The sequence below is a fragment of the Sturnira hondurensis genome, unplaced genomic scaffold (genome assembly GCF_014824575.4).
Source record: "Sturnira hondurensis isolate 20B ecotype Veracruz unplaced genomic scaffold, ASM1482457v3 Scaffold0007797, whole genome shotgun sequence".
Taxonomy (NCBI): Eukaryota; Metazoa; Chordata; class Mammalia; order Chiroptera; family Phyllostomidae; genus Sturnira; species Sturnira hondurensis.
In genome coordinates, this window is record NW_028080428.1 from 2,060,764 (window position 1) to 2,082,939 (window position 22,176).

Sequence of the window (22,176 nt, forward strand, 5' to 3'; positions counted from 1 at the left end):
CTTAGGGTAGGTAGGAGATGGAGAGACCGGGACAGGAAACATACAAATAGGCTGAAAGGTACAGAAAGCCAGAATGTTCTCTGCCTGACCTGCCTTGCAGGTTGAAGTGAGAAGTACTGAGGCTTGAAAAGGCTCCACGCGCGATTCAGAGGCCGTTTGTTATTAGCAAAGGTGTTACTGTGATGACGCCAGTGCCCCGCCTGTCAATGGTCCGGCCCGCGCGGAAAGCCCAGGACAGGCGGAGGCCAGCGGGGATTCCTCGAGCCAAGAGGAATGGCTTCCTCCATCCGCGGCGGACAGAAAGAGCGACTGCGCAGTCACCTCGGGATCCCGTGATCTGAGAGGAGTTCCCGCGGAGAAGTGGCTCCCGAGGCTGAGTTCCCGCCGGGCGGCGCGAACTGCGCAGGACCAAGCGGGCAGCAGACACGCCCCACTCCGGGCACTGCGACCTCCGAGGGGCGCTCTGTGCGTCATTTCCGCCCTCGTTCTTTGCCCAACGTGGAGGAGGAGGAGCCGGAGAAAGGCGCTCTGTCTGTATGTCACTTCCGTTGAGCCGAGCGGCGACAACGGCAACATGGCTCTGAATGGCGCTGGTGAGGACCTGAGCTGCGGGGGTCTGCGGTTGCGGGGTGCGGGAGGTAGCCTGCTTCGAGCCTGATCGAGCCCCAGCTGGCGTGGCTCAGTGGATTGAGCGCCGCCCTGTGAACCGGAAGGTCGCTGGTTCCATTCCCAGTCAGGGCACATGCCTGGGTTGCAGGCCAGGTCCCTGGTTGGGGACAAGCGAGAGTCAGCCAGCTGATGTTTCTCTCTCACATGGATGTATCTCTCCCTTTCTTACTCCTTCCTTTTCCCTCTCTCTGAAAATAAATAAAATCTCTTGCAAAGAAACCAGAATTTCTTGTGCCTTTCTTTCCCCAGAAGTCGACGATTTTCCCTGGGAGCCTCCGACCGAAGCGGAAACCAAGGTTCTGCAAGCGCGACGCGAGCGGCAGGATCGCATCTCCGCGCTCATGGGCGACTACCTGCTGCGTGGTTACCGCATGCTGGGCGAGACATGCGCGGACTGTGGGGTGAGGAGAGACTCGGGGTGGGGCCACATACCAGGCTGCATGTCGCCTCCCCAGCCCCTTTCTGGACCTCACAGCCCAGCGTCTCACCCCAGCCCCTTGTGCTTTCTGGCCCCTAGACGATTCTCCTCCAAAATAAGCAGCGGCAGGTGTACTGCGTGGCCTGTCAGGAGCTCGACTCAGACGTGGATAAAGATAATCCGGGTGAGGGGCTGCGTTTACTTGGTGGAGAGATGTGGTGACAGCCCTGGGAACAGTAGGCCTGGGAGGTGACAGTGGCATCCTTGAGTGGGTTGGAGGTAAGGTGCTTTCTCCTTGTAGCTCCATAGAGGAACGTGCATTCAGCAAGAGCAGTGAGCGCCTCCTGTGTGCTGGACACCAGGGAGATCCCCAGCTCAGTCAGGCATAGTCCTGATGGAAGAGATGAATTGAGGACAGAAGTAAATCTGATTCAAAGAAGAAGCAATGAGTTGCCTTAGAGAGTGGCAGGGAAAACATGAGGAGCACAGAAAGAGCAGAGCAATAGAGAGTAAGGAGGTGGCTCAGGGCTGAGGAAGGGCTCAGGCATCCTGACCATTCCACATGATTTCTCCTCTTTTAGCTCTGAATGCCCAGGCTGCCCTCTCCCAAGCTCGGGAGCACCAACTCGCCTCTTCCTTGGAGCTCCCTGCAGGCTCTCGGCCCACCCCTCAGCCCCCAGTACCCCGTCCAGAGCACTGTGAGGGAGCTGCGGCAGGGCTGAAGGCAGCCCAGGGGTCGGCCCCTCCTGCTGTGCCTCCAAATGCAGCTGTCGTGGCCAGCACACAGGAGGCCCTCCTGCAGAAGCTGACCTGGGCCTCAGCCGAACTGGGCTCTAGTGCCTCCCTGGAGACTAGCATCCAGCTCTGTAGCCTCATCCGGGCTTGTGCTGAGGCCCTGCACAGCCTGCAGCAGCTGCAACGCTAAGAGCCCCTCCCTGCCAACCCCCCAGAAAAACCCTCTAGAAAAACAGCCGTTCCTCTTGTGTGGTTTGTTCTTTTCATGGTTCCGAGTGTGCATGCCAGCCCCAGCTCCACGCGTCTATTGCCTGCTTTTGGTCTCTCACCCTGCTGCTCTCTGATCTTGATGCCCTGAGACGGGAGTTGGGCTCGTTCTGCTCAGTTTCCCCACTCAGAGGATGACGGGGAGGGAGAGGACTGTGTGATAGTTGCCCCTCAAAGGCAGGAACTAGAGAGATAGGCCTCTGCAGCACCTCTGTAGCCATCCAGGGCCCCTTCCCCACCCTCGAGTGAGATTGGGATCCAGTTCCCTTGGTTGCTTCTTCCCCGAAGCATCCTGGGACCGTCATCCTTTCCCACCTCATGCCTAGCCCAGGGACTCAGACACTGACGGGGTATTGTCAGGTTGCACAGTGGGAACCGAGTGTGGATGTACCTCAGTCTCCTGATCCCCGATTTTAGATCCTTTACCTTGGGGGTTACAACGACAGAATAATGAAGCACAGTGCGGGGGTAGGGGAGCATAAAGAGCTGTGAAGGAACCGTGCCCACCGCTTGTGGTGTCTTCCCTTTCCTCTTTTTCTGTCTCCTGTTTGTGACCCAATCCCTTTATTCAGCTTTCCGAGATCCATAGCGACTTGGGCCCAAGACCGTGGCCCTTTTAAGAGAGGCCCCGCCCATGCGAAGGGGTTGGGTTAGGGGCGGAGTCGGAGGCGGCGGGGAAGGAACAAAGCCCGGCCTGCGGGCCCCAGCTGGGCTCGGCCGGTGGGTCCCCGGGAGTGCCGGGTCTGCGGGCGGCAACCCAGGCAGAGCATTGGAGAGACAGGCTTCATCGTCGTCCGCGTCGGTCGGGTCATGAATGGGCTGCCTCCGGCCGAAGCGCCAGGCGGCGCGGGCTGCGCCCTGGCCGGACTTCCGCCGCTACCGCGCGGCCTCAGCGGTCTCCTTAACGCGAGTGGGGGCTCGTGGCGGGAGCTGGAGCGAGTCTACAGCCAGCGCAACCGCATCCACGATGAGCTGAGCCGTGCGGCCCGCGTCCCTGAAGGGCCCCGTGGTGCCACAGGCTCCGCCAACGCCGGATCTGCAGCCGGTCCTCTCGGGCCGCGTCGCCCTGTCAACCTCGACTCGGCATTAGCTGCGCTGCGCAAAGAGATGGTGAGAGGCTGGGACCCGGGCCAAGGGGTTGGGTGGGGGGTGCCGCTGCCGAGCAGGGGGGTCCCGAGGTGCGGTGGAGCGCAGAGGCACAGAACCAGGAACGCCTGAGTCTCAGGACATGTAGAAGCCAGGTGGACGGTCAGAGGGGCTATGATAACAGTAATCTACCGTTCATGGCAATAGTTACCATGTGTTTTTAAGTGCTTTAATCATCTTATTTCATTCCACCCTGCTAGATGAGAGTTACCTCCTTTTAACAGCTGAGGGCCAATGACTTGCCTAAAGATTCACTGCATGCAGGTGGCGTCTGTGTCCACAAAAACTTAGAAAGTGTGGAAAGGTTGGTTAGGGCTCTGGTTCGGGCTGAGGGCTCTGGTTCGGGCTGAGGGTGGTCCCCGGCCCCAGCCCACTCTGAGTCTGTTGCAGGTGGGGTTGCGGCAGCTGGACATGTCCCTGCTGTGCCAGCTGTGGGGCCTGTATGAGTCAATCCAGGACTACAAGAACCTGTGCCAAGACCTGAGCCTGTGCCAGGACCTGTCGTCCTCGCTGCACTCAGATAGCTCCTACCCTCCCGACGCCGGCCTGTCTGATGACGACGACCCTCCCGATGCCAGCCTGCCCCCGGACCCGCCACCCCTCACTGTGCCCCAGACGCACAATGCCCGTGACCAGTGGCTGCAGGACGCCTTCCATATCAACCTCTGAAGAACTGGGGGTGGGTGGGAGGCGTGTACCCGTGCAAAAGGCTCAGAGACTCACCCCTCAGCAAGTGCACAGAGAAGAGTGCCTGCTTCTCCCCATATCGCCTCACCCACAGGAGGGCGAGGCCTGGGCCATGCAGAGGCACAACTGCCAACCCCCTCTCCTGTCTCGGTTTGTTGGCACTAGGGCAGGCACCTGGGCTACAGCCTTTGCCCATGACACTGGACCCCCCCACCTTGGCTAACCTTTAAGCTGGCAGCGGGGCCCGAAGCATCTTGCATTCCCCTTGGCGTCTCTGGGATTGGGATGAGTGCCTGACTCCCATCTCCTTTTCACCTTTTGCTGCTCTTGGCAGCTGCTGGCTCAGGGGCATCCCGCTTCTGGTCCCTGGGTCCCATTCCCCTAGACAAGGGCTCCGGGACCCATTCTTGCACCCACCCACAGCTGAGAAGGCCAAGGCTCTGCGCTGAATATTTAAGTTTAGGGGCCAGCCTTTTTGGCACATAAATAAACAAGCTCAGCGTGCCAGTGTACTTTCTGACTGCTTGGATCCGGGCAGGAACATAGCGGTGTTTTTGGCAAGTGCAGCCCCGCGCTCAGCCGGCAGGTGGTGCCAAGGCCCTGAGAAAAAAGGCTTAACGGTGGCGGGGTGGGGGGGTGGATGTGAATCTCCTCTTCCCTGCCCGGGTTGTGAAGCGGTCCAAACTGGCCCCACTTGGTGGCGCGGGTGTGTGGCTGTGGGCGAGTCACTTCCCCTCTCTGGCCAGAGGCCGGAGCCCAATCTTCCACATTTCACTTGCTTTGGCCCTTCCTGGCCAGCGGGGAAGAAAGGAGAAGGAGCCGCCCAACTTGAAAGAAACTTTCCAGTCGGGGAGGAGTTGGGGCAGCACAGGAAATGGGTGGGCCCAAGCCCGCAGGCCTAGGGGCCCCTCAGTGAGAGAGGGGAAGGCGCCTTCGGGAAGGGCTTGGAAGCTAGTGAGTGACCTATGGATGGAAGGGAGGCACTGCAGAGGCAGAAGGGTGTGAAGTTGGTGGTCCCCCAGGCCCCCCAGAGGCCAGACAAGCCTTGGAGGAGAGATGGGGGCGGTGACCCCAGCCACCCCCACTGTTAAGTCTCCAGCAGACTGCCTGGCCCTGCCCCACTGCACTTGGGATCTTGAGGGTAAAAGTCTCTCACAGAGAAAACTGAGGGCCTCGCTGCTGAGACTGGGAGCCAATCCCAGACGTCAGGCCCTAAGGAGGAGGGCTGCCCATTCGGGGACAGCCGGTGCTCATTCCTCTAAGCCCACACTTTCTGAGACCAAGAGGAGAGGACCTTGAAGTTACATGCTTAGGCTTTCGGGTTGCTCGTACCCATACCCTGCTGTGTAGTGACTTGCCGCCTGCAGACCATTCAGCTGGTGCTCCTGGCAGATGAGACACGTGCGGAAACAGAGTATCAAGCACCAGGCTTCAGTATGTTCGAAAACCTTGCAGAGCTCTGGCGCTCTCCAGGCCTGGCGGGGCGCGCTGTAATCTAGGTGTAAACAGAGCTGCTAACGCCCCAGGCATACTTTCCATGGGAGGGACACACACACACACACACACACACACACACACTGCCTTCGTGATAACGGATTCTACTAAATGAAACCTCAAAATCAGCGAGGCTCCATACTAAATGTAAGGTTTCTAGGTACAAATACAAATTTTCAAGGTTTCGTGCTCTCAATTACAGTGTAAAAGGCAGACTAATTATCCCTATTTAACGGGGGTGGAGACTGAGCCTCAGGGTGGTAGTGCTTTGCCCAAGGTCACACACTTTTTGGAGGTCAGGATTTGAACCTCCAGCTGCTTATTAGATGTTGGGAGTGTGTTTCCACTTGGAAGCTGAGGAGTCAGGTTCTGTCTCCTGTTTCAGGAGACAGAAAACAGGGTGCTGTCCACAGGTAGAGTCACCCAGGTTGGTGCTTGACTCTGTTCCCTCCTGCTTTGGGTAAGAAGTGGGGGGCAAACAGGAGTCTGCCACCCTAGTGTTGAGGACGGGGTCTGCCTCAAACTCGCACTGGGACCCTGAACAAGTCTCTTCCCTTTTCTGAGTCTGTTTCCCAGTTTGTAAAACGGGGCCACCAGTAAGTATCCCCCTGCGCTGAGGGTAGGAAGGGAGGCGGCCCCAGCCGCGCTAGCGAGGATGGCACCAAGGTGCTGGTTGCCCTCTCCCCCGCACAGGGCATGCAAGGAGCGGGCGCTGTGGTTCTGGCGTCCTGCCCCCTCCCCCCCTTCAACCTCTCGGTCGGTCGCAAAGGCCCCGGAAGCCTGGCTGCCCCGCCCCCGTGCCCGCTGGAGCCCCGCCCGCCTTCCGACGGGGGTGCGGCTCCAGGAAACGGCGCGCTCCCTATTCAGTGCCACACACAGCGACCCGACGCGCCCCAGACAACCCCGACGACTCAGCCAGACCACCAGGCAGGCCCCAAAGGCAGCAGCGGGGACAGCGGCTCCGGGTCCGAGCCTCGGACACCATCGCACAGACGGGGCGGGCAGCACGGCTGGGAACCTGGGAGGCCATGGGGACTTGGGCGGGGCCAGCAGCCGTGGGCCAGCGGGAGCCCCGAGTCTGAAGAGCGGTAGGGCTGCGGGTCGGCAGGGGCCATGACCTCGGTGTGGAAGCGCCTGCAGCGAGTAGGCAAGCGGGCGGCCAAGTTCCAGTTTGTGGCCTGTTACCACGAGCTGGTGGTGGAGTGCACCAAGAAATGGTGAGTGGAAGGAGGCCTCGGGGACCCCCAGACTTCCTGAGACCCCACAGGCCTTTGGAGCCTGAGAGAAACCTGTCCACAGCCCAATGGCTAAAGTGGCCCCTGTCCCAGCTTGGGCCCTCATGTCCCAGGCACAGAGACCCCAAGGGGGACCTTGCAACTGGTGAGCCCCCCTAGAATCCGGGGTTGTGGAAGCTTTGGGGGAGTGAGGTCAGGACTTCCGGGCCTGAGAATCTGTCTGCCCACACTTTCCTCAGCTGTGCGCAGGGCTGAGGGGAAGGAAGGCCTCGTGTTTTTGGCCAAAGGGATGATTCAGGATGGTGTGGGGAAACGGAGAAAGTTTTGAGGTGTGCTGGCAGCCGGGGGCTGGGGCAGAAGCGTTCATGGACCTCAGTCCAGCTCAGAACAAGGATGCTGCGGCCCCTCCTCCCCTGCCCACTTGTTGAGCCAGGGGACACCCCCTCCTTCAGCCAGACTGGGCTCCGGGAGGCTGGATTCATCTCCACTATGTCCTTAAAAGGGGAAACTGAGCATCGGGAGGGATGAGGAAGGAGACAGGAGTGTCTTAAAGGGGCCTGAGGGCCTAGGAGGTAGTGGGTCTGGGAAGAGAGGGCCTGGAGAGGGCAAGGTGGGGTGGGGGAGATGTGGGGTGGGGCGTAGGACCTGGCCTGGACTGCCAAAGGGCCCAGGGGCCTCTCATTCTCCTGTCCCCCACCGCAGCTGCCTAGGCCCCTGCGTCACACCCTAAATATATGTGCTCACTGGTGTCAGCTTCCCTTGGCTGGATTAGGGCACAGCTGTGGTGATCTTACCCGCCAAGCGGGGATAAATTTAGGCTCCCAAGAGAACGGGCCGCTGGGGCAGGAAGGGACCTTGGGTCCAATGGGAGGGGAGTGAAAGGAGGCTGGGGTCCCTTGGGTAGAGGCCAGATTCCTGTTCTGGACTCGGCCAGCCAGAGGGCCAGTCAGTCCTTTAGGTGAGGCCCAGAGAGTGCAGGAGTTGACTGGGGTAACACAGCACAGGGCTGATACTTGAACTCGGGCCTCTGGCTTCTACCTTTTGTCCCAGCACCCTGGGTAGGGTCAGTGGATGCTGGGCATGGTCCTGGAGAATAGGCCAGGGGTGTGGGCATTGTCAACACGTGTGAGTCACAGGGGACAGTCAGGGCTTCCTGGACTTTTAAGCCTGGAGCGCTGGTTAGGAAGCTGCCCCGGCCTAGGTCGCCGATTCCCAGGAGGGTGTGCCGAGCCTGAGTCAGGCTGCTTGGCCAGGCTCCACCCCCCTAGACACCCCTTGCCACTTCCCCTTTCTGGGAAGGCCCCATGGATACCCTTGCTCAGTCATTGCCTGCAGTTTGGGGCTGGGAAAGGAGCCTGGCTCCAGGCCAGAGGCCCCTAGGGTCAGCTGCGTGACCTTGACTAGCCCCTAGTCTCTCTGGGGCTCAGCATCCTCAGGAGTTGACAGAGAGCCATTTGTCTTGGCTCAGACTCCAGAAGGGCAGGGAAGTGAGTGAACCCAAGAGTCCTGGCATGGGACTGGGTACAGACAAGGAGGGCTCTTGGGCTGTCCTCAGCCATACTCACCCCCTGGGCAGCAGCAGTGGGACACTATGACCCAAAGGGACCCTCTCTCTCCAAGGCCTAGCCACGTGTCAGCTCTGTGTCTGGGACTGGGCCCTGCACAGGCAACCCTCCTCCATTTGTCTGTCTCCTCACATCTCTGCCTCTCTTCTGACTGCCCCAGCGGACGCAGCGCAGCTTAGATAGAACCTGGGAGTCTTCCTGATGCCTGTCACGGGAGCCAGTGTCCCTACAAAGCTAGGCCAGGGCTCCGGGTTTGAGAGGTGGGGAGCATGGCTGGCTCTCTGGGCCCCTGGGCCCAGTAGCGGACTGGGCTTGGAAGACCCTGGGAGAGCGTCTGCCTCTCTGGCTGCCTCCCACGCTCTGCTCCCCACTCTGACCCTGGGACTCCTACACTTACCATTCCTCCTACCTGAAGGCCCCTCCAGACCCTCACACAGCCCATCCCTCCCTGATGCGGGCCTCTGCTCCCACAGCCAACCTCAAGCAGGCCCTAGCGGCTCTCTCCCGTCTCCCTGAAGTCAACTTGTTCATTCCTTTTTCTTCTTGATTGGCGCTCTTTCCCCACCCCTGCTGCCCCCAGCCCCCGAAGGGTCTTGCTTCTGCCTTTCTCTGCCCCGCCCCCAGACAAGACTGGGTGTGTAGGATGCAGGCCACAGACAGCTGTGACCCAATGGACATCTCGTACCCTGCGCTGTGTCTCTTGCAGGGCCCTTGCTGACTTTTTCTGCATCTCTCTGTCTCTGTGTGCCTGCCTCTTGGTTCATCTCCTTCTCCCTGTCTTTCTTCATAATCCCTGCTCACCCACCCTGGGCCTTTGCCCTTCTGCTCTGGGCCGCACCCTGCCTCCGCAGCCCCACCCTGCTCCCTGTGGCTGCAGATAAGGGGTTGTCCATTCCCTCTCCTGGGGGAGGGGGTTTGGGGCAGAGACGGGGCCCTGGAGATGGAGGGGCTGGGCAGCCTGACTGAGAAGTCCCCTCTCCTCCTCCCCCGCCCCCCCATCCCAGGCAACCGGATAAGTTGACGGTGGTGTGGACCCGGCGGAACCGACGCATCTGCTCCAAGGTGGGGGAGATGTTAACTAGGGTAGGGCCAGGGAGGCGGCTGGGGCAAAGCGGGGGAGGGCTAGTAGGGTTGTGGAGTCAGGTTCAGATCAGAATCCACAGGACGGAGGGAAAGATGCAGTCAAGGTTGGAGACAGGGGCAAAGGGGGAGGGGAGAGTTAAGGCTGCAGGTATTCAGACCGCTCCTCGTAGGCCCACAGCTGGCAGCCGGGCATCCAGAACCCCTACCGGGGCACCGTGGTTTGGATGGTACCTGAGAACGTGGACATCTCTGTGACCCTGTACAGGGTGAGTCTCTAGCCCCCCCCACACAGGAGGGAGCAGGCTGGCGATCACAGCCCCAGGAAACCACAGCGGTCCCTGCTGGGCTCTCAGTCCAGCCAGGAAAGAGCAGAGTGGTGAACCAAGAATCACATCAGGGGCCTACTCAGCATGAGTGGCCCCAGGGTCTCCTCAGAGACCGAGTTTACCGGCCACGTGCAGTGGGAGAGACAGCTGGGGCCCAGGGAAGCTGGGGAGGGTCCCAGGCAGGATGGACCGGCACGTGTGAAGGCCCCAACCAGGCACCTCCTGAGCCAGCACAGGTTCTTCCTGTCCCTGCACTGCCCCTGCCCCAGCAGCCCCCGTACTCACCAGTGCCCCCTGTTCCCAGGACCCCCACGTGGACCAGTATGAAGCCAAAGAGTGGACATTTGTTATTGAGAATGTGAGTGGCTGGGGAGGTCTGGGGTCTGGGGCCTTGGAGACTCTGGGGCAGCACTGGTGCTCATTCTCCCGGCCTCCCCCTCCCCTTACCTACAGGAGTCCAAAGGGCAGCGGAAGGTGCTGGCCTCGGCTGAGGTGGACCTGGCCCGCCATGCGGGGCCCGTGCCTGCCCAGGTTCCTCTGCGGCTGCGGATGAAGGCCAAGTCGGTGAAGGTGGTACATGCGGAGCTGAGCCTCACCCTCTCGGGCGTGCTGCTGCGAGAGGGCCGTGCCACGTGAGTGCCTGCCTGCCTTCCTCGGCCCTGGTCTGCAGCCTTGGACCCCAGCCCTCACCCCTGATGTCTGACCCCCCAGGGACGATGACATGCAGAGTCTTGCAAGCCTTATGAGCGTGAAGCCTAGTGACGTGGGCAACTTGGATGACTTTGCTGAGAGTGACGAGGAGGAGGCTAATGGTCCAGGGGCCCCTGAGGCACAGGCTCGTGCCCCCCAGCCAGGTGGGCTCCCAGCCTGCTGTGGACTGAGACCAGGGAGGTGGGGGTGGGCGCTGTGGAAGCCCCTGGCTGCATTGGGGGCAGGGCCAGCTTGCGCATGCCCAGTGATGGGAGCTCACCGTTGCCCAGCCTGCCCTGCAGCCCTCTCCGTGCAGACTCAGCCCCTGGTCCCACGGTGGCCTGGGTCCCCAGCCAAGCCCCACAGGATGCATTCCAGTGCCCCCTCATGGCCCCCTCCTCTCCCCAGAGTGGGGACCCGCACGGCTTAGTGTCTGCCCTACAACTCGGCACAAAAGTGCACAGAGGGGTCCCAGTGCAGTCCCACCACCCCCGCTTGCACCCAGTCACAGGTTTCCTCATCCCGCCCTTCAGCTTCTTAAGGCTTTTATTCTGTCTCTCCTGGTTCTCTCTTTTTCTCTGCATTCGTGGGCCTGTCTCTTCTCGCAGGCCGGGGCGGTGCCCTGAGGCCGGGGCGGTTCCCAGGTAGGCCCAGTGCTGTAGGTGGAGGGAGGGGGTCAGACCTGCAGGGCTCTGCCCTGGCCTCACCCTGTCCCCCCAAACCCTTCTCCAGATCCCTCTCGGGAGCTGAAGACACTTCGTGAGGAGGAGGATGAGGTCCGAGTTACTCGGCCCCAGCAGGCAGGTGAGGCCCAGGCTGGGGCTGGGTGGGGGCTGGCTGTCATGCCTGAGCCTCATGCCTACCCCTCCTTCTTCCCTAGCTGCCAGCCCTGCTAGTGCTGAGGATGCCAGACCAGCCCCTGTGAGTGCCCCTGCGCCCCCAGCCAGGGCCTCCCGGGGACAGGGGTCGGCACCTGCTACTGTAGTCGGGGGCCAGGTGGGGCCTGAAGCCCCAAGGCCCCCTGGAACCCCACTGGAGACAAGGTGAGCTTTGGGACCAGCCCCTTGCCCCCTGCCCTGCCCACGCTGGGGAGCTGCAGACCCTCTACCAGCCTGCCTTTCCGGTGTCCCAGTGCCCGAATGGTGGGGGTTGGGCTGAGAGTCGGGCAACAAATGGCTCCCCTGACACTTCCTGCTGCTCTCTCCTCAGGTCCTCAAGACACCCAGGCCAGGATTTGGCCCCAGTCCCGGCGCCTCGGCTCCGGAAAGGCTCTGATGCCCCCTGGCCCTCAGTCCCCCAAGGGAAGGAGGAGGCCCCCAAAGCCTCAGGGGCTCCCCTAGCAGGAGTGGGTTCTGCTGGGGAGACCCAGGCCCAGGCAAGCCCTCAGGAAGGAACAGAAGCCCAGGGAGCCAGGCCAAGCCCAGGCATTGAGGACAGAGGCTGCAGAAACTCTTTGGGGGGACAGAAAGCCAAGGTTGAGGAAGGCGTTTTGGGGAACAGGACAGAGGCCAATGGGATGGACACTGAGCCGGTGTCAGGATTCAGAGGAGTGAACAGTCAGAGGTCAGAGGTCAGAGCTGGGGAGGCTGAACAAAATTCAGAAGTTACTCAAATGGATGCTGAACAGAGGTCAAAGGTGAAACATGTGGACACTGAGGGACCAGGGGCTACAGGGGTGATGTCTGAGGTAGTGTTTCAGGGAGCTCCTGGGGCTCCTCTGAGGGGCCCTCAGGAGAGGACAGGGGTCAGGCCCGGGGTTGAGGCTCCTACTATGCAGAGCTCACCCCCAGCAGAGCCTGCAGGGCATTGTGGGCATTTCAGCAACTCCCAGGGAGCCAGGGCTGCTGCAGGCCAGGAGAGAGAGGGTGCACAGGTGAGGGGTGGGGCCTCTGGTGTTAAAGGGACGGGCCTGGAGCAGGGCCCCTCTGTTGGAGCAGCAAGCGCCAGGCCCCAGGTGAGCAGGTACCAGGAAGCTCCACCCACAGCGGACCAGGGGCCGATGTCTAGGGATCTGGGGCTCTGGAAGGCAGACACTGGGGACTTGAGGGTCCTGGGAACAGAGACGGGAGTGGCAGAGCCAGAAGTTTGGGGGACCCAAGAGACAGAAGCAGAGGGATCGGGGTTCCCAAAGGTAGAGACTGGAACGGGAGAAGCTGAAATACTTGAGGCCCACGAGGCAGAGGCAGCAAGACCAGGGCTCCTGGAAACAGAAGCTTCTGGGAGGTTAGAGCCTGAGAAACTAGAGACCCAGCAGACAGCGGCTGGGGCTTCAGGAGTTCCAGAGACAAAGTCTAGGATGGCGGAGGCTGAGACACTAGGGACCCAGGAGATAAAGGGGGAGTCAGGGGCACTGAGGATAGAAGCTGAGATAGCAGAACCTGTGATAATGGGGCCCCAGGAGACAGAGGTGGAAGGTTTGGGGGTGCCAGCAATAGAGGCTGGGAGGGCAGAGACTAAGATATTGGGGACCCAGGAGACAGAGGTGGGGAGTTCCAGGGTCTTAGCAATAAAATCTGAGATATCAGGGACTTGGGAAACAGAGTTAGGGGGTTCTGAGGTTCTAGGGTTCGAGTCTGGGACAGCAGAGGTGGAGACATTGGAGACCCAGGAGGAAATAGCTGAGGGTCCGGGGGCCCCAGGGATGCAGACTGAGGTGGCAGGGGCCCAGGAGACAGAGGTGGAGTGTTCAGGGGTCTCAGGGCTGGAGGTTGAAATGGCAGAGGCTAAGGAACTGGGGACTCAACAGACAGAAACTGCAATTTTGGAGGATGAGAAGGCTAAGATCTCAGGGGTTCTGGAGGCAGAGGCTGGGCTCTGGGGGAGCCTCACAAATGAGGCATTCAAGGCCCCACTTCCTAAGCATGGAGTTTTAGGGCCCCAGGGAGTAGAGTCAGAGACTTCTGTTTTGAGGGTCCAGGAGGTGGAAGCTGAGGCTTCGGGGATTTCAGAGGCCAAGTCTGGGGGTTGGGGGGCCTGTGAGGCAGACATGGAGGGTTTAGGTCTTCCAGAGAACCAACCTGGTATTTTTGAGGCCCAGGAAGCAGAGGCTGGGGTCTTGGGAACCGAGAAGGGGGAAGAAGCTGAGGCCAGCCTGACTGAGGTGCAGGTGGCCAGCGAGGCAGAGGCTGGGGTGCCCAGGCGCTCAGGGGCCTCTCCCCCAGAGGAGCCTGAAGAGGACAGGAGGCTGCCGGGCAGCCAGGTAGGGGTGGGGCCGCCGCGGGCCCCGTCTTCTGCTTCCCGCTAACCTGGGGCTGAGCTAACGGCGGCTCTGCATGGACCCACCTGGTCGGCTGGGGCGGGACAGGGGCTCAGCTTCAAGGAGCCCCCCACGCCTTCCCCTCAGGATGTCCTGGCTCCCCGATTCTCTCTTCCCTGGGCTGCATGGAGTGGGACATCCCTAAGCTGATTTTCTGGGCTGACCTTGAGGCATGGCTGCTGATGTCCTCCGATCTTGCCTGGGGGTCACTGACCTTTTAGTTGCCTTTGGTAGATGACCCAGGAGCTCAGAACCCTTTGCCTGGCTCTGAGGCTCTGGCCGGTGGTCTCTGGTGACTCCTATGAACCGAGAGCTGGGGTGGTTTTATGCCCAAGGGGTAGAGGGCCCAGGTTCACATTTCTCACATCGTTCCTGTGTCCCCAGGCCCTGCCCGCCCTGGTCAGCTCCAGCCAGTCCCTACTGGAGTGGTGCCAGGAAGTCACCGCTGGCTACCGTGGCGTCCGAATCACCAACTTCACTACATCTTGGCGCAACGGATTGGCCTTCTGTGCCATCCTACACCGATTCTATCCAGACAAGATGTGAGTGGCTTGAGGGGGTGGGAATGAATTGGGGAGCCTGCCAGGAGGGCACTGTGAGCCCAGCCTCTGATGGGAGCTCTCTCCACAGAGATTATGCTGCCCTTAACCCGCTCAACATCAAACAGAACAACAAGCAGGTGAGCTGGAGGGGAGCAGTGCCTGGAGACGGCGGGTCTAGCGCCAGGCCTGAGTCCACAATGTGGGTCCACCCGTCTGTCCGAAGGAGCCTGGGCTGGTGGCCCCCGGCTGCGGCTTTGGAAGTTCTGCCACTTTTTACGCTTTTGGTGTTTAATTGTTCATTTTCCTTAGCTTAGTTTATTTTTTTAAGCTTATTTCCACTAAAAGCCATCCTTTTGCTGAGTAATGTGTAGCCCTATATTTCCCCCCATAGGAGGATGAAGGCATTGCCAGGCCAACCCTGTCCTGCAGGTCTTGGGGACCCTCATCAGTCCGGCGGCGGGGGGGTCCATAGTGTTGCTGGGTAACAGCTGGGTGACACTGCTGACCCCAAGCACACCGTTCCTAGGCCTTCGATGGTTTTGCGGCCCTGGGCGTGTCACGGCTGTTGGAGCCCGCAGACATGGTGCTGCTGTCCGTGCCAGACAAGCTCATTGTCATGACGTACCTGTGCCAGATCCGCGCCTTCTGCACTGGGCAGGAGCTGCAGCTGGTGCAGCTGGAGGGCCGCGGTGGCACCGGCACCTATCGCGTGGCCAGCACCCCGTCCAGCTCTCCCACAGACCTGGACACCAGTGGTCTGGCGCAGCGGCTGCGTGAGCACCGGGCGGAGGCACCTGAGGAGACCAAGGAGGCCGAGAGCTGCGTGCATGGGGCAGCCCCCAGGGTGGCCTCTCAGGACCGCGGGGCTGAGGCTGCCCAGGAGGCACGCTCCGCGGAGACCCCGGCCGTCGGCTCTGGAGCTGGAGCATCAGTGCCGCCTGCGGAGGGGCTGGTGAATGGGGCTGCAGCACCAGGCGCAGGGGGAGGGGTGCGGCTGCGGAGGCAATCAGTGAATGGGGAGGTGGGGCCGGTGCCCCCGCCCCGCGCACATGGCTCCTTCTCCCACGTGCGTGACGCCGACCTGCTAAAGAAGAGGCGCTCGAGGCTTCGGAACAGCAACTCCTTCTCAACAGAAGACCCCGATTCGGGGGGAGCTGCAGGAGGCGAGACTGCGGTGAGTGCCTCCCCGCGGTACAAGGGTCCTAGGGAGCAAAGGGGTGGGTCCCGAGTGCCGCCAAGGGCAGAGCTGGCATGGTGTGGGGACTCAGCTGGGCTTGGGGAGGCGATTTCTGATCAGAAGGCCCTGGGGAAGAGTCAAGCAAGGCCCACCAGGCCCGGAGAGGCTGCGGGAGCTGGGTCCTGGCCGTCGCTGCCAGCCTTAGGTGTGTGAAGCAGACCCCCGCCCTCCGGAGTCTGTTGTGGATGCAGCACACGGACTCAGTAGTCCGTGGAGAAAAACGACGGCGCCCTGACCCTTGTCTGGACAGGCTTTTATTGGTTTCCAGTCACGTTACATCAAAGAAGGTTCTCATTGTTTCTAGATTTAGTTGATTACTTCTTACAGATAACAAAAATGGAGGAAAAGTTGCAAATGCAAGGACAGGACAAAAATGATTGATTTGGTTACCTTTCGTTCTTGGGACATCTGAGCACAGACTTTAGGGACTTGCTTCAGAGACACGCATTAAACATCTGCAGTCTTAACTCAGGGTGAGGGAGTTTTAGCAAAAGCAAGTCACAGCAGCCTCGGTACCATGCAGGCCTGATTCCCCACGGGAAAGCCGATCTGCACACCTGGCTCCTGTGTGCCGCCTCGCATTCATCGGTTTTCCGGGTCAATGCTGGACTACACTTGCTGTTGCCATGCTGATCCGTTCCTTGTAGGTGTGGTGGTTTTGAAATCGTGGCCCCCATTCCCACAGTCACGGGCTGTGGCAGCAAATTCCCAGGAGGCCCCAGCGTGTCAGCGCTCTGCACAATACTCTGTACGGACTGTGAACTGGGCTGGAGTTTTTCTTCCCCTGCAGGTAGCCAGGGGTCACCCAGCAGCTATTGCTACCCTGGAAGTTGGGGCCAAGGTTTCTGTACTCAAGGGGGCCAGTCAGGACCCCACAATCCTCTGACTTGGGTCTGAAACTCCAGATGCGGGAGGCCAGTTTCCTTTTTTCTGTGATAATGGGAGGTCGGAGATCGGAGGCCCAGCTGGACATCCCTGTCCTCCCCAACCCCTGCAGGTCTCAGATCGAAGGCTGCCAGGGTGTCACGTGGTCACTGAAAATCTTAAAGGGGAGGTGGTCCCAGAGGGGGCAGGGGTTTGCGCGAGGACTCAGAGCCACTGAAGTTCGGGCCGCGGCTTTCCGCCCCGGTCCACCGCCTACAGCATCCCGCCTGTGACAACAGGAGCAGCTGTCAGGCCACTCCACGCCTTCAGCGCCCGGGGGTGGCTTCTGAGCTGAGGAGAGCAGGGAGTAAACTGGGAAGCGCTTTCGGAAGAAGCAGCCGCTTGAGCCAGGCTGAGAGAACGGGCAGGTTTCCCAGGGGAAGGACAGGTTTCCCAGGGGAAGGACGGGAGGGCAGGGTCTGTACAAGCAAAAATGTGGCGGCGGGGAATCTCAGGTCTCATGGAGCGAACTGCCGGGCCCCGCAGGCGATGGCGAAGCTGGCCTGGGAAGCCGGGACCTCGAGGGCAGGCTCAGGCTCAGCATGGAGCCTGTGATGGGAGACTGGGCAGGCCCCCAAGGCCCCGTAGGAGCTGCGATAGATGGGAATCAGAGGGACACGGTCACCCCGGCTGGCCTTTGGCCTCTGGACACAGCCTTGCTAAAGTGTCAGTGGCTCTTTGAATATCAAACAGGAGGCTTCTGGGCCCAAGTTCCTGCGTCTCGTCCATCCAAGCCAGGGCCCCCCAGCCCTTGTCCCACCCACAGGAGGTACTCGGCCAGTGGGGCTAGAGTGGACTTCTCCTTGGCCACTCCCACCCCTCATGCCCCTGTGTGGTGGAAGGTGTCAGGCCCAGCCTCACCCTCGGACACTCCCAAAGTCCTGGAGTGGGGTGAGGTCAGGCACCTTGAAGCTGGGGTGGGGCTGAAGCAAAGCCATGAGGAGGGCAGTACGCCTCTGGTGCAATTCTGCAAGGCTCCCTGGAGGAGGGGCCGTGTGTAAGGGTGTAAAAGGGGAATTTGTGTCAGACATGAGGAAGTATGAGAATTCCCATCAGGGCTGGCGTAAATGAGCTCAGCTGCTGCTGAGGTTGGGGTTTCTGCGGCGTCCTGCCGCTGCCTGCCTGGTGGCTGAGCTCGTGCTCCGTGCCTGGCCTGCCTCTACAGCCCCTCTCTGACTCACTCCACTGCCTTTTCCAGGGAGGAATGACTATCCCATCTTGCAGATGAGAACATTGAGGCTCAGGGAGGTGAACAAAGAGGCAAAAGGAGTTGATACAGATGTGAAGTCAGGCTCAGAGTCTGAACTCTTGAATGGCACCCTATTCTGGGCCCAGCACTGTGGACTGGCTGTGTGACCCTGGTAAAGCCACTTACACTCTCTGTGCTGTTTTCCTGAAGATGAGAGGCAAAGGCATACAAGTTCTTTGCAAAGTAGCCTGGAGGCTCTACTTCGGGGCTCTTGTTAAAAAGGGGGCTGTGTTTCCCCCAGGTGCCTTTCTGGAGCCCTGCAGCACCAGGTTCTGGGGCTGGGCTGTTTCCCCGCCTGACATTCAGGAACACAGAGCAGCAAGCTTGGGAACAGACCTTTTAGCCAAGGCAGCCCTTCCCCCTGGCCAGGCCCTGTGTCAGCCTCATCTCTGACTCCGTTTCCTTACCTGCGAAGTGCTGATGGTAGTCTCCCGGCCTCCCAGGGTTGTTGGAAGAATTAAATGAGCCAACACATGTACAGCACCCAACGTGAATGCTTGCTTCATCAATGCCAGCTATTATTTAGTACTGTTAATATTAAATGTTTTGCTATGGACAGAAAGTGTTAACTATGTTAATCAGTGTACCCTGAGTACATTCTCTGGGCCCCACCCTGTCTGCAGGGGCTGCCTTTGGTTGGGCAGACATGGTGATGACCCATGGCCACCATGGGGCAAGGGGTGGGGTCAGAGCTGTGATGGGGACAGCCCAGCAGGCCATGGAGGGAGCATCTCCCCAGCCTGGGGTTCAGGGGGTGCTTTAGGAGGCATGATGGGGACAGAGGGGGCAGAAAGCCCTATGGGAGCCTGAAGGGGCCTCTGGAGGAGGTGGAGATGAGCCAGATCGTGAAGGTCAAGTTGGTGTACGGCAGACTCCAAGCTGAGGAAGCTATTTGGGGAAGCGAAAGTCTACAGCTGTAGATGGCGGAGAGTGGTATCTGGGTGGGGTTCAGGGTGGTGGGATTTGAGGCCAGAGCTGCCAGTGGACCCTGACAACAGGCTGGGGTTGAGGTAGGTGTGGTGGAGATTTTAGGAAGACCCTTCAGTTGTGGCTTGAGAGTGGAGTCAGCTGGCAGGGCCTGGGCAGTGGCTGGTGAGGCCACCAATGACCCAGGCCAAAGAGGATGGCTCCTGAGCAAGGGGTGCCCAGGGCCACCTCGGAGAGGTGCAGCATGGGGTGGGCAGTGGGTTGCTCAGTCCCTTTTCCCTGCTCTGTGACTAGAAGGGTGGCCAGAGCAGGAGCCATCAGTGGAGCCTGGCTATCAGCTGAGCGGAAAGCAGGGAGCCCCCTGGTCCGACAGTCCCGGGAAGTCACCAGGGGCAGGGCATATCACGTCCCTCCCTTCCAGGCTAAAACTGGTAGTTTTGGCCAACCCGTCTGGTTCTGAGAGATTCGTGAAGTGGGAAAGGCTCCGTGCGTAGGAATCGATAACAGGAGACCGCCCCCTTTTGGTCAGTAGGTGGAGGTACTAGCTCAGGATAGCTCCATCAGGCCAGCTCTGTGCCACTGTGTGGGGACCATGGCCACGATGACGATGTCAGCACTAGGTGATGGGAGTCAGAGATGGCCTGAGGGAGCTCCATGGAGGAGGGGGCAAGAGAGGGCAGGAGAGGCCCCGGCTGGCCCCTTCACAGCCGTCCATCCCTGACTCTCACCCAAGCCCTGTAAGGCACCAGGAGCAAGGATGGTGAGACTCACAGTGTGCCGTTGGACTGCCCCAGGACCACGGGGCCGGAGACGGTGAAGGCCGTGGCCTTCCTGGGAGGAGGCAGTCTTCCTAGAGGGGGTGTGGGGTGGGTGCCGTGTGTACAGGATGGGAGACAGAGCTGGGGGGGGGCAAGGTGTGAAATTGAGGACCCTGCCCTGTAAGAGCGAGGCTCAGGCTGGCCCCCAGGCGAGGTTGTTGGGGATCCCCTCCAAGCCTCACTGTCTCTTTCCTCCTCTGCAGGAAGGCCTGACCCCCACCCCCAGCCCACCCACAGCCACAGCCCCACCGCAGCCTGCTGGTGAGTAGTGTTGAAGGGGTGGTGACCCGGCTCCGCTCAAGCTGCTCATAGATCCTGGGCTGGGGGCCTCCTGGGGGCAGGTGTCAGCTGGAGGTTCCTTAGCCTGGTCTCTGTCTGCAGGTGGCAGTCCCCCGTCAGAGGAGCCACCCCCAAGTCCAGGGGAGGAGGCTGGGCTGGTAAGGTGGGCTGAGGTGGGAGGAGCTGATGAGTAGGCTCTTCCTAGGCAGGGCCTGGGCTGAACCCCCCTCCCTCCCCCACTTTTTACCCCAGCAACGGTTCCAGGACACAAGTCAGTACGTGTGTGCAGAGCTACAGGCCCTGGAACAGGAACAGAGGCAGATCGATGGGCGGGCAGCTGAGGTGGAGACACAGCTGAGGAGCCTCATGGAATCAGGTGGGCCAGGCATCTGGAGTCTGCTCCCTAACACTTGCCCCCAGACCTGCCCAGTCCTGCAGCCCTTTCTGACCTTGGGAGGAGTTGGGAGGAGGCAAGACTGGGCTCACATTCCCATTTACAGCCGGGCACACTGAGGCCCTGAGCAGGGAAGCAGCTTGCTGAGGCACAGAGCTCTGGCTTCTGGGTTGCCACTAGGGAGCAGGCCCCTTCCCCAGCCCCACTGGGTCAGTAGCAGGCCTGGTGACTGTCCGGGCCCGGTGCAGGTGCCAACAGGCTGCAGGAGGAGGTGCTGATCCAGGAGTGGTTCACACTGGTCAACAAGAAGAACGCTCTCATCCGGAGGCAGGACCAGCTGCAGCTGCTGTGAGTGCCGTGCCTCGCTCGCCGTCCGCCCGGCTCTCCCTGGGCCCGCGGAGCAGAGAGCTCTGCCACTTTGGTTGGAGGGACTCACTGCTTTCTTCTCTCGATGAAAATCTTTTTGAAGAATTGCTCAGCCATCTTAATTCTTTTCCTATCTAATTTCCTGTATGAAATGTGTATGTTCTTAAATGAGTGCCAGTTTTACTAATGAGAGAAAAATATGCAGACAGTTCTGGGCTGGGTGCCCCAGCCTGACCCTGTTCCTTTACAGTTAGGAAAACCGAGGCCAGGAGATCTTAGCTGGTTTCCTGTGTGGGACCAGAAACCGTTGTAGTCCTGTTTGGTGGAGGTGGTTTATTTTGGATCATTTTTCAGAATAATTTTAGTTAAATACTTGCTTTATGAGTAATGTTCATGCAAATAATCCCACTGGGGTTGTTTTTATTTTTAAAAATGGGGTGGGGGTTGGGAGAAACACTGTGAACATCCAGCAGTTGGAACAAAAGAGGTAACTGATTCCGGGTTATAGCTCTGCCCCCAGCCCAGCCCTCCAGCAACTGACTGGTGGTGAGGTGGATGGGGGCCAGGGAGAGGTCAGCACCCCGGGCTCTCCCTTCCCCTCCCGTGAGCTGGCATCTCTGCCCCTCAGCATGGAGGAGCAGGACTTGGAGAGGAAGTTTGAGCTGCTGAGCCGAGAGCTACGGGCCATGCTGGCTGTCGAAGGTGGGAGATGGGACCAGAGGGCCTGGGGCCGGGGATGGGGCAGCGGGTGGTGCCGCCTGACCCTCCGCCTCTTCCGCCCTCAGACTGGCTCAAAACCTCAGCGCAGCAGCACCGAGAGCAGCTCCTGCTGGAGGAGCTGGTGTCCCTGGTGAACCAGCGCGACGAGCTGGTCCGGGACCTGGACCACAGGGAGCGGATGTGAGTGGGGCCGGTCACTTTGGGAGCCGCGAGCCGGAGCCGCGGAGCCGTGCGGGTGAGGGGGGAGGAGTCCGGGAGCGCACTCCCAGGAGTGCGGGGTCTGGCCCACCACTCGCTGACTCGAACCCTTCCATCGCAGCGCCCTAGAGGAGGACGAACGCCTGGAGCGCGGCCTGGAACAGCGACGACGTAAGCTGAGCCGGCAGCTGAGCCGGCGCGAACGCTGTGTGCTGAGCTGAGGCCGTGCCACCGCCACTGCCGGTGACCTCAGCTTTTCTGTCGCTGCTCCCTGCGTGCGCTCCGCTCCGGACGACCGAGCCGTCTCGGCTGCCACGAGCGGCCTGTAGGGGCCACCGTCGCCCCTTTAATCGGACGGGTAGGGTGGCCTTTCAGGCCCAAAGGGGCAGGAGCGGCTGGGCGGCCGCGCCGTCAGGCCTTATTTATTTGTCCGTGTGTGTGTGCACGTGTGTGTGTTCGTGGGGTTAGGGGTCCCCAGGGCCCCGCGCAGGACCCCTCCGAGAGGGCAGGGCCCAGGTGGCCAGCCCCAGGGGAGCGGGATGGGCGGGAACTGCCACACCCACTCTCCTTCCCTTCCTGTTCCTTGTGAGGAATTAAAGTTGGACAAGGCTACCCGAGGCTGGCTCTTTCTCAGGACAGCTGGGGTTTCAATAGACAGAAGGGGTTGGTGTTCAGGCGGTTAAGGTCTTTGATCCCAAAGGGGGCTGTGTGGACCTTGAGGTTCCCAGATGCCCTGCAGAGGCGGGACCTCAGCCTGGGAAGGTTGATGGGGGTTTGGGCTGTTGATCCCTGTAGAGAACCATTTTGAAAAAAGAGACAAAAGCACAGTTGAGGTTGTTGCCTATTTTTATTTTATTTACTTTCGGACAGAAGAAAAGGAGAGAAACATCAATGTGGGAGAGATAATGTCGATCAGTTGCCTCTCTCGCACACTCCTGCAACCCAGGCAGG

The 22,176-nt window shown here is 60.4% G+C and overlaps 3 protein-coding genes across 12 annotated transcripts; all 3 read left to right on the forward strand.

The window, feature by feature from the left end:
• Positions 1-494: 494 nt before the first annotated feature.
• Positions 495-2,057, forward strand: ZNRD2 (zinc ribbon domain containing 2). Its single transcript, XM_037053197.1, has 4 exons — positions 495-593; positions 919-1,070; positions 1,187-1,271; positions 1,669-2,057. The coding sequence occupies exons 1-4, from the start codon at positions 575-577 to the stop codon at positions 2,010-2,012; spliced, it is 600 nt and encodes a 199-aa protein (XP_036909092.1). The 5' UTR covers positions 495-574; the 3' UTR covers positions 2,013-2,057.
• A 623-nt stretch (positions 2,058-2,680) lies between these two features.
• FAM89B (family with sequence similarity 89 member B) lies at positions 2,681-4,434 on the forward strand. The gene is made up of 2 exons (XM_037053198.1): positions 2,681-3,199; positions 3,626-4,434. The coding sequence occupies exons 1-2, from the start codon at positions 2,900-2,902 to the stop codon at positions 3,902-3,904; spliced, it is 579 nt and encodes a 192-aa protein (XP_036909093.1). The 5' UTR covers positions 2,681-2,899; the 3' UTR covers positions 3,905-4,434.
• Positions 4,435-6,225: 1,791 nt separating this feature from the next.
• Positions 6,226-21,837, forward strand: EHBP1L1 (EH domain binding protein 1 like 1). 10 transcript variants are annotated; one of them, XM_037053202.1, is made up of 21 exons: positions 6,226-6,633; positions 9,221-9,278; positions 9,470-9,565; positions 9,930-9,983; positions 10,079-10,257; positions 10,337-10,479; positions 10,924-10,959; positions 11,048-11,119; positions 11,196-11,358; positions 11,525-13,514; positions 13,956-14,113; positions 14,202-14,250; positions 14,640-15,065; positions 15,204-15,287; positions 19,472-19,529; positions 19,650-19,705; positions 19,800-19,923; positions 20,190-20,289; positions 20,936-21,009; positions 21,093-21,207; positions 21,347-21,837. In XM_037053202.1, exons 1-21 carry the CDS (start codon positions 6,530-6,532, stop codon positions 21,444-21,446), a joined length of 4,239 nt encoding a protein of 1,412 aa, XP_036909097.1. In that variant the 5' UTR covers positions 6,226-6,529; the 3' UTR covers positions 21,447-21,837. The 10 variants fall into 10 exon arrangements, with proteins under 10 accessions (XP_036909097.1, XP_036909094.1, XP_036909096.1 ...); XM_037053199.1 differs by having other exon boundaries at positions 6,227-6,633; positions 14,640-15,287; XM_037053205.1 differs by having other exon boundaries at positions 6,228-6,633; positions 11,525-11,690; positions 14,640-15,287.
• The last annotated feature ends 339 nt before the right edge of the window (positions 21,838-22,176 follow it).